Source organism: Phyllostomus discolor, chromosome 1, assembly GCF_004126475.2.
Source record: "Phyllostomus discolor isolate MPI-MPIP mPhyDis1 chromosome 1, mPhyDis1.pri.v3, whole genome shotgun sequence".
NCBI lineage: Eukaryota > Metazoa > Chordata > Mammalia > Chiroptera > Phyllostomidae > Phyllostomus > Phyllostomus discolor.
The window spans coordinates 161,991,587-162,002,562 of NC_040903.2; the positions used below are offsets into that span (position 1 = coordinate 161,991,587).

A 10,976-nucleotide genomic window follows, 5' to 3' on the forward strand; every position below is an offset into this window, starting at 1 on the left:
ATCTATGCTCCACCGAAGGAACTCCAAAGGGATTTGAAGTAGGCATTGAGTGTCTAGCACAAGCATTTGCTGGGCATAAGAAAGAACCATAAACAGAAAATGGACTTACATTGCAATTTTTAATAAAAGGGAAAAGAAATATCTATATCTAACTAAAAAATAAGTCACCCATTGTTGAGACCTGTTTTGTGGCCCCAGAAGTCTTTAAGATAACCCCACCCAAAGGATGCAGTTCTTACTTGTTGCCGATAAGCACTTCAGATTGCCGATTATTCACTTGATTATCACTCTTGTGGCGAAACTGAAAATCAAAGTGTTTGTGGAAAAAAACATATTAAATCAGACCTTGTCAGCACAAATAGGAACACTGAAGGTACTTTGAGCTCATCTGTTTGAACAATGTCACCATCGGTCCAAAATCAGCACAGCTCATGGTTACCTTGGACCCAGCTCCACGTGTTCTAAGTCTGAATCATGACCCTTCTCATTAAACCTCACTCTGGGTGTCACCCATGGAATGAGTCTAGCCACATGCTCTTCCCAATTTCCACACATTTTTAGTTTCTTCTAAGAAGACAATCTGCCTTTCACTCTGCCACATAGCTCCAGGAAAAAAACATACATTAATTTTGATGTCTTCATTGGAACATCATTCATTCTGTTTTACGGATTTCTTTGAAGCTGACAAAATACTTGTAACAATGTGTGTTTTTATTCTCTAGAATTTCTAATTGTTAGTAATGATCTTATCAAGTATTAAGTATTTTAAAAAATCAAAATACAATACTGAACCACATTTGGTGTGGCTTTGCATATTTATGCACAAAGGATACTATTTCTTATTGTATATCCCAGTAATGTAAACATCTTTTATTGCTTAGAGAATCCAAATGTTATTTATGATCCTTCTACTAAATTGATAAATTAGCAGCCATTCATATAAGACTTTCTACATGAACTATCAATATCAGATAGTATTAGGCTAAAGTTTAAGGTGTTATTTCAACCGATTAGCCTAAATGAACACTAGTAGTATCAAAAAACATGAAACTAAAAAAAAAAAAACATGAAACTGATTTCATAGATCATAATTATCAGGATTAGTGTCTTCTCCTTATAAAAATATTCATATATTACATCAATATCACAATACACTGAATGCTTCAATCTGTCCTTCCCTCCTCAACATCCTTCTCAAACTCATCCTAATCTTTCCTTTATGCTGTGCCCAGTGCATACAATTACACTGATCTCCAGGTGTAAGTACTGGGTATTACCAGAAAGAATAAGATATTTGGCATTTGTTAACACAGAAAGAATTGATAATATTGGTAGAAGAGTAAATTAAGTCAGCCCATCATTGGCATACAATCTTCTCCCCACCAATAGGACAATAAAAATGGAAGCAATTATTTTGTCTAAGCACATAAATTGACAGGGGTGCTAGATAATTTCCATTTGTTTCTCCATATCTATACCCATCCTCCTCCACTCTGCCCTGTGCCAGGGGAAGCTGACCTGTGTTGTCCTTTCCCTCTGGCTTCCAGTTGGGTTTGACCATTAGGTAGCACTGGCAGAGATCAGAGTGCCAGAGGAAAGTGAAATTCCCTGGCTTCCTTCAAGCTGAGTTAACAGTGGCTGTTTCCTCTACAGGAAGCCCCAGTTGCTGCACGCAGCCCTCGGCTGCAGCTTCAAGTTTGGTAGTGGCTTCCTTCCTTTGCCCCTTCTCGCCAAAAGGTAGTTTTTGCCATCCATGTAAGTATCCCACATGCTTTTCCTCTTCCATACCCTCCGTAAATGGTTTCCTCATTATTAATCCTAGCCCAGACTTCCCTCATTTAAGGTGACATCTTTTTTCTGCCAAGACCCTGCCTCATAAAGATATCTAGTTGTTGAACCAGCACATATAATCACAGAATAAAAGCCTGTTTAAGCATTAACTGTAGTGGAGAAAAAGGAGACTTGGTACTTAGTCACATCTGTATCTAACCTGAAAATAGTCCCCAAAATTGACCAGCTGGGCATCACAGAAAAACACCAAAGAGTTCACCCCTGAACTTTGAGTTGCCCGCTCTCCGGGCCTTAAGATGGGGCCACTCTCACTCACTTCTGCTCAGGCTTTGCTGAGGGGGGTCTTGGTACGGAAACAGGCAGTCTGGAAGGACTAGAAATGGTCATCTCGGGCTGGCTCTTCTTGACAATTTCTACCTCAGAAATAGCTATGAAGGCTCAGAAAGGAACTGGTCAGGAAAGGAAGTGAGCAGAGAACAAGCATTAATTTTGTGCCCACTGTGAGGCAGGCTTTGCGTTAAGTGCCTTACACACAGCATCCACAGTGCTGATGCCACTGGCCACATTATTCACGCAAGTAAAGGTTCGGAGAAGTGGTTTGCCTCATGTTACTCTGCTAGAACCTGGTGGAGAAAGGTATCTTTCTCCAGAACTTCTCCCTTCCTCTCTTTCTTTCTTTCTACTTTACCACTTCATTCTTCTATGAAGTATGTCTATACGAATAAGAACTTTAAAGCCAAACTGTGGCAATTCTTGCATCTAAATGCATACTATTTCTCAAAGATTAGATAATGTGGGAAAGTTAGACATTTTTTCCAAATATCATTATTCAAATCATTGCTGAACCTAAAACTTGTATTGATCATCAAATAACAGAAGAGTTTTATATCACATTGACCAAAAGAGCTTCATTCAAAAATTTCAATTGAATCTCCATTTTCTATTCTGAGAGGTCACAATTGAAACTGAGATTTCAGGACTCCTCAAAAGCAAATACTCACATAGTCATCTGTGGCATCTTTGACAGCTGTCATAGTTATCACCAGGACCAAAGGCACAATGGTGGTAAACCAGGACAAGGAAGAAATTTCTGGAATCAGCTGAAACAAATATTTTAAATAGATTAGGGCTTTTATATTTAGTAAATATATCTTCTAAATGTTGACATTGAATTTTATAAGACTTGCCAGCAATTAGTGGGATTTTATTCATTTACTTGTACAAATGTAGAATGACTTTCCATAATTTAAGTGTTTGCATTCAGCTATAAGACACATAGAATAGGAGTATCATTGAATCACTTTTCAAACTGCCTGGCAAAAGAATAATAATTTTCTATAGCAAGTTAACAAGTAAGCTTCTTGAAATCATTCACAGATGATGATCTTTGTCCAGGTAATAAACATCATTTGTCTTTTCTCAATCTCTCATCTCAACTTTTAATAACTTGACCAACTCCTCGTCAATTCCCAAAAAGAGATTTTTCGAGCATCTACCTTGACACTGTACCAAGTACTTTCTGTGTATTATGTCATTTGATCCCGAGAGAAGTTCATTGACTTAGACTCTGCACCAGCATTGTTTTATACAAGCCCACGGGGCTTGTATTCCATGGAAATAGCACTCGAATGCAAAGCACAGAATACACTATGAATGTTCCCCCAGAGTCAAATGATTCCCCTGGGAATCATTTTCCCATTGTGTAAATAAGTATCTGAGAAGTCAGGCAACTCAGCCAAGAACATACACCGATGAAATTTGAACCTCGATGAAAAAGACTCCAAAGCCTTGTGCCTAGTTCCTCCAAAGCCACCCACCTGACAGAGACATCATGACAGTTGAGATGACTCTCTCAGACAGGTGGTTTTCAAGTGAGGTACAATTTGGAGTTGCTTCAGGGCCATCAAGTGGGGAAGGGCTGGGTGGAGATGGTCAGTTTTTAGAGATCAGGCCCCATTAAAACAGCTCTACACTTAATCAATTTTACATGATAGCTTCCGCATAAGATTTAAAAAACAAACAACTCTCAAAAGACTCTGAGGTACCAAGAAAAGCATTGGACAGGGTGGCAGAAAAGCTGAATTCTAGTCCTAGTTTTATCATTAACTTGTGGTAAAAGCTTGATACATCATCTGATGTCTCTAGGTCTTATTTCTTCATCAACAAAAGAAAGGAAGCTGGACTAAACCATCCCAAAGGTCCCTTCTGGATATAAATTCTGTGAACAAAAGCCTTTGACCAAAAACACGAAAGCCATTAGAGAAATGAGCTCAAAATTCTGTAACGGTATAAATTATGTGAAGAAACCAAAAGGAAATTCACAGAGGGACAAAAAGAAATCTAGGATTCTAAAGTCCCTTCAATAAATTATAAGTTGTGGTTTCATCACTTTTTTTTCCTGTTTAGCATCCAGTTTTTCTCAATTAACCCTTATTTTCTTAGGAAACTACCCAAACCCTTCTACTTTCAGTCCATGTAATTTTGGTGCACTGATTCCATCCTGGCTCCAGATTTTGGCATGTGACCTAGGTAAAGACAATCACTGTGATAGATTCTTGAGCCACAGTGATTGGTTTAGGGATGGAGGTGTAACATGGTATGATTCAGTCAGAGCCAATGTCCTTCCCTCTCCTTCTCTCTGTCTTTCATATTGGAGTTGAAGCTGGGAGGAGAAGAGTTTAGACATTTTGGGGTCCGCCAGGTAGAAAAGGCCTGCCAGAGAGGGAAGCCAACAAGAAGGAAACTGCGGAAAGTAAAGTCACATTCTGTTGAAATAGTTTGCCCACGAATCCAGTCATACATTAAGTGACAAATACTCATGAATATATTCCCTTTTTGCTTAAAAGTGAGACACACTCATAGACAGAGTGCAGGTAGACAGCTGTTGGTGGGGGAGGGGTAGCTGGGAGCCTGGGTGGAAGGGGTGGAGGGTACTGAGCAAACAAAAAAAAAAAAAAAAAAAGGGAAAGAAAGAAAGAAAAGAAAAGAAAAAAAGAGAGAAACTCCCTGACAAGGGCAACAGCATGATAATTGCCAGTGGCAGGGCGGGCGTGGGGGGACGGCAGGAGGAGGTGGTGGAGAGAAGGGGAAATAAATAGTAATGACGAGACTTGACTTGGGGTAGTAAACACACAATGCAGTGTGCAGGTGGTGTGTTGTGGAACTGTGCACCTGAAACCTGTATAATTTTGTTAACCAGTGTCACCCCCAATACGTTTAATAAAAAGGAAAAAAAGAATTGAGGTTTCTGCCACCCACAACCAAAAGATTCTTAATACAAATAATTACTCAATTAAAGAAAAATAGCTCTCAAGCTACTAATCTAGATGGCACACATCTAATCTGTCTGCTTACCTCCTATAATTAGTGCAGATTCCAGCACATTCTGAATCTACCAGTTTAGTGTGATTACATTGCCCTAAAATAAATACTAAGTAAATAACTGGCTAATGTGAGTTGTTTATCTGTATGTGTATTCTCTGAAGTATACCCTTGCCTTTCTCAAATATCACTAAAACCTTAAATTCCATTTAGGCCCAAAATTTAGTTAAATAGGAGAAAAAAGCAACGTATCTAACTACCAATTAACCACTCAAAACTATTTAAAAATCACTCTACAGTGAAATAACATACAGCATACATCATTTATTTATATATATATATATATGTAAAATATATCAGTGTTCTTAGAAGCAAATGAAATTCGCCAGATCAGGTTCCACAAAGTACTACTCAGCTGGACTTGTGGGCTCCACTGCCGCTGACACCCACACTGCGGACAGGAGAGGGAGACACAGAAAGGAGGGAGGCCACCAGCAGTAATTATTAACCTCTGGTTTGGCTCAGATGAAGTGCAAGACTGCATTTTAAAGTTACCTCAGTGCTGAAAATGATGAGTGTCCTGGTTTTTACCCATTCCTAGCCCTCCCACATTTGTGAAGAGAAATAGCAATAATAACGTAAAAAATCTGATAAGGAGGGTTTTACTAATTGTGAACATTTCGCTAAGTGAATTAACTTACTTTTTCAAATTATGTGAATACTTTTAATAAACAGATCGTGGAGAAATAGTACATCAACAGTTACCTGTAAAATCAGAAGAGAAAGGAAATAGGCATTTGCCACTCTTTGGAACTGTTCAAATAAATTAATTGGCAAGAAGGTGAGAATGTTGTACTTGGATGTATGGATACGATTATCCTGGAAAAGAAAGAGCATCACGTTATTTTCGGGCAAGGCATTGTTCATTATCAGAAATAGCCCTAAAACTTACAAGGCTGAGCATGCATTGTACCACAGCAAGAAATATAAGCCAGTTATTTAGGAAATTTTAAACTCTATGTGGCCCAAGGCCTTCACTTTTCCCAAGATGACATGCTTCTAAAACTAGGTGAAATTACTGTTCAATGCCATAAAATCACCTATGACTAAAAAATGTATCAGGTGCTAAAGTCTGCCCCTGAGTTTTTTACACTTATGCATTCATTCATTTGGCAGATAATGCTTGAGCACCCACTGTATGCAGACACTGAGCTCACTGCTGAGGCCCATGAGGTTAGTAGGAACTTCGAGATCATTTGATCCACTTTGCTAAAGCATGGCCCTTTTGAGAACTCTGACGAGGGGCTCATGGACCTTCCTTTGAAAGTCTTCTGTGTTGAGAAACTAACCACCTTGCAAGGCAGCCTGTCTCCATTTCAGAATGGAGATTGCTAGAAAGTTTTTTATGATGAGAAACCCAAATCTGCCTCCTTGTAACTTCTTGACATGTGCCAAATCCATCGCTGGGGTAACCTAATCCAAATCTAAATCCTTTGTGTGTTGACAAACTTCAGCATTTCAAAAATCACTTCTAGAGCTTCCCTCAATCTTCTCCACTCTGATCCAGACATTCCCAAATCCCTAAGCCATTCTCTGTGACTTATTTTGTAGACATCTCTGCCTGATCAGCTTCCTCTAGATATATTCCAATTTCTCTGCATCTCTCTTAAAACATGGTGCCCAGAACAAGCACATATTAACAATTCAGTTCAACTAATCCTTCTACAACAGAGACTTTGATGTCCTGTGCTCCTGGTCTATTGTATTAACATGACTTAAATTTCATTAGCATTTTGGCAGTCGTATCTCACTGTTTATTCATATTGAGTTTTGATGAACTAAAACCTCTGGAGTATTTCTTTATAAATTACAATTGAATCAGATCTCCCCTTCCTAAGAATATGGAATTGATTTTTTTAAATACTGATGTACAAGACCTTTCATACATTCCTATTATACTGGCCTAATTAAAATATTTTCCCTTAAGTGAACTATCCCCAACTATTCAATATTCTTCCCAGCTCTGTGTCATCAAAGAGTTTCAAACACATGCCTTCTATTATTCTTCTGGGTGTCCAACCTGTAGCCCACAGGCCACATGTGGCCCAGGATGGCTGTAAATGCAACCCAACACAAAATCATAAATTTACTTAAAACATTATGACATCTTTTTGTGATTATCTGTCACAATGTATTGAATGTGTGGCCCAACACAACTCTTCTTTACCCAGTGTGGCCCAGAGACAACAAAAGTTTGGACACCCTGTAAAAGCTATAGACTGTTCATTAGAAAGGACAGGACTATAACTGTCCTTCAGTGGACAATTAGATAGAGAAAATGCATTGCACATACACAGTGTAATACTACCCAACCACTAGAAATTATGAAATACTGCCATTTGCAATGTGGGTGGATCTTGAGAATATCATGCTAAATGAAATGTCAGACAGAAAAGAACAAGAACCATATGATTTCACTCATATGAGGGATATAAAACAAACAACAAAACAAACAAACTCATAGACACAGACAACAGAAGGGTGGTTACCAGAGGAAAAGGGAGGTGCAGGAAGGTTGAGGAGGGTAAAGGGGGTCAAACATATGGTAACAGAAGGAGACTAGACTTTGAATGGTGAGCACACAATTCAATATACAGATGATAGATAATAGAATTGTACACCTGAAACTTATGCAATGTTATTAATCAATGTCACCCTAATAAATTCAATTTTTAAAAATGGACAGGGCTAAATACCCCTAAAATTTTTAAGTAAAGAAACAAAGCTTTGACAAACTACTACAGACCTCTGCACAGATTATTGTTCACATCTTTTTCAGGTGTTTATGTAGAACATACTAAGTATGTTTTATTTAACCATTCATAAATCCACCTAAATATACTCCCATGAGGCTGAAATCTATCTTACCTACAAAGATAGTGTGAGAAATCTGGAGTCTTATCGAAGTTCAGAATCTGCATGCCCAGAGAGTTTCCACCCACTGACATTTTAAAAGAGCAGTTAGTTGGTGTGCCTTGTTTTAAGTGTGCCTACACTGACTGCTACTAAAATCACTGATACTCTTTAAAGAAAAAGAGTCATCTGTTAAATGGTCATTTTTAACGTCTACTAGGAATCAATCTGTCCAGCTCTGTGCAATAAGTTGTGGGCAAGTAAGAAGTATCGAGAGAAGAATTTCCAGCTTAGCTGGCCTGATACATAGTGATGTGCTAAAAACTGGTCTGTGAGTTAATGATGGCTATTTTGCAATGAATTATCTGTTCAAGAGCTGGCTTAGGAAGGAAAGCTGTGAGAACTGTCATGACACATTTTTATAAAGGAGAGACTGGGAGAAGATAATAGGGGAGAGGAAAGCTAAGGAGAAAAAGCAGTTAACAAAAAGAATCACATATTCCTATTTAGGTTTTATATTTTTCCTCTAAGTTGAAACTAAAATAGAGGTTAAGCCTGCATCATGCTAAAAGGACAGACTGAACATCAACTGTGACATTCAAAACCATGGCAGGAATTATTAAAAAGCTCTCCTACAAAATTGGATTCCACATAGGTGGAGTGTGGAACACTACGGCTAATTGTGTGGTACAAAGTGATCATGCCAAATGGGGACTAGGACAATTTTCTCCTATTTGCTCAAACTAGAGCAATGGTTGTGTTTGTTCTGCTGGATCTGTTGTGACTTAGTCACAGATGATGCAAATCCTCATGGCTGTGACTAAGACCAAGGAATGAGGGCTCCCCCTCCTGGAGACTCTCTGAACCCATTTACCTTTGTTTTTCAATCAAAAGGAAAAAAAATGTTTTCATTTCCACTGCCCTGTCCAAGAATATGAGTATTGTTAAGACCTTAAATCAGGCAAATTAATATTCAGCCACCTCACAGAGCCAGTCTACAGCCAAATTTTAGTATAGTTCATTCCACAATACAGCGGGAGATATCTTCTCCACGGCCCCTTAGCTTTTACACCATGGACCACTAGAAGCATCCCAAGCCAGAAAATAAGATAGAGGAGGACAAGCGTGAAGAGGAGGAGGACGAGACAAAGTAGAAAAGAATACATCTGGAGAATCCACATAGCATCTTTAGCACTAATAGAAGCCAAGCTGGAAGTCATGGGTTTAGTTTGTTAGGTAGGTGAGCCCATTAATGACCCCCTGATGAGGCAGACTTAACCGCACAGGCAGAGGCAATCCAATCTAGGGCAGGCCTCCCACGTAGTGGAAAAGAGCCTACACCTCAAGGACCATCAGAGACGACCTCCTCCCTGTAGGAAGCTCACTTCCAAGGGGAGAGGGCAGGGCTAAGTAAGCTGAGGAAGCCCAGGTATTCCTCTGAAATTGGCACACGACTCCACCTCCCATGGGGCAGAGTACGTAAAGAGGTGGAGAGAGAAGGATACCCGCAAAGAGACCCCTCCACCTGAAAAGCAATATCAAGATAAGGAAAAAAACATTGCTCATCTAAAATATGTCAGTATGAAGGCCGTGAGGTGGGCAGAAGATGGCACACTTGGGCATCTCAAAGAGAAACTATGAGGCTTTATTACAGACATTGGAACTGAGGCTAGGGAGTGAAGTTCCTTGGAAGCTATAATTTATTATAAGTGAGGAAGGAATGACTGAAAGGTTTTAAACAAAGAAATAACTTGATGGATTCTAATTTTAAGACATTACCCTAGCTACGAGGTAGAGAACAAACTAGAAAAGACACAAGAATAGATGTGAGAAGACCAATGAGGAGGCCTTTGAATTAGTCAAAGTGAGAGATGGTAGGTGTCTTAGGACTAGGGTGGTAGCAACAAGTGATAATAATAATAATAATTATTATTATTAAAATCTTGATATGTATCAAGATTTTACTATGTGTACTGTCCTAAGAGCTTTGCATTTCACAACTCATTTTATCCTCACACTATCCTCATGAAATGGGTACTACTATCCCTACTATATTTAAGGGGAGTTCAAGGTTCAGAGAGATCAAGTCATTTGTGCAAGTTTACACAGCTTATTAGTGGTCAAATCAGGATTTGAACTCAAGTGCTCTGCGTGCAGAGCCTGCCCTCTTCACCACTAATGCTCCCCCAATTCAGTGCAAAGCAGATATCTGTTCTGCTTTCAGAGCAGTCAGCCCTTGCTCTCTTCCCTACTCTGTATTTCTAGTTTGCTGCCACTTTCTTACCAAGGGAAATGCTGTATATTACCTTTCCTTCTTTAGTCAACTGCTCAGTCAGAGTCCCAGTTATCTAGTGCCTAATGTATGATTACAGCTTCCTTGTATTCCCTCTCATCCCGCCTCAAGAGTGTTTTTCTTGGCCACTGACACAGCTCAAGACAGGCACAGTATAGCTAGCCACTTCCTTGATTAATCTGACCAATAGAGGCTACAGCAGCCAGAGGCCTTGGTACTTTCAACACCGATGACTTGGTGTGGGGAAAGAATAAAGTAAAAGGTGATAGGTTCTTCAGAGGTGGGCCATCACATGAAATAGTAATAAAATGAGAAGTATGATTCTTTATAATGAGATTTGAATGTGTAATGTACTGCTTAAGAAAACAAAGCAAATGGAAAATAAACACTGCAAACAGCATTTGAGGAGTTCACCTCAATTCTTTCACTGGCAGAATAAGGCTAACATTTCTCATCTATATATAGGACTATTGTGGAGATGAAAAGATGTGAAAGTATTTTTGCTAAGTTGAAAAATTATACAAATATAGGACTTGGGGGAGCAGCCCTTAAATAATTCAAATGAATTAGGAAATCCAATGCACTAGGCAGGATAAACCGGGTATGCCACAGTAACAAACAACTCCAGAATCCTCATAGCTTAACACAGTAAGGGTTT

The 10,976-nt window shown here is 39.0% G+C and overlaps 1 protein-coding gene across 1 annotated transcript in view; it reads right to left on the reverse strand.

Moving 5' to 3' along the window:
• ATP8B4 (ATPase phospholipid transporting 8B4 (putative)) overlaps positions 1-10,976 on the reverse strand; it is a 195,559-nt gene that overhangs the window by 144,327 nt on the left and 40,256 nt on the right. Inside the window, 3 exon segments of the mRNA XM_036033364.1 lie at positions 240-301; positions 2,793-2,891; positions 5,878-5,991. Of these exon segments, the coding sequence (XP_035889257.1) occupies positions 240-301; positions 2,793-2,891; positions 5,878-5,991 (275 nt within the window).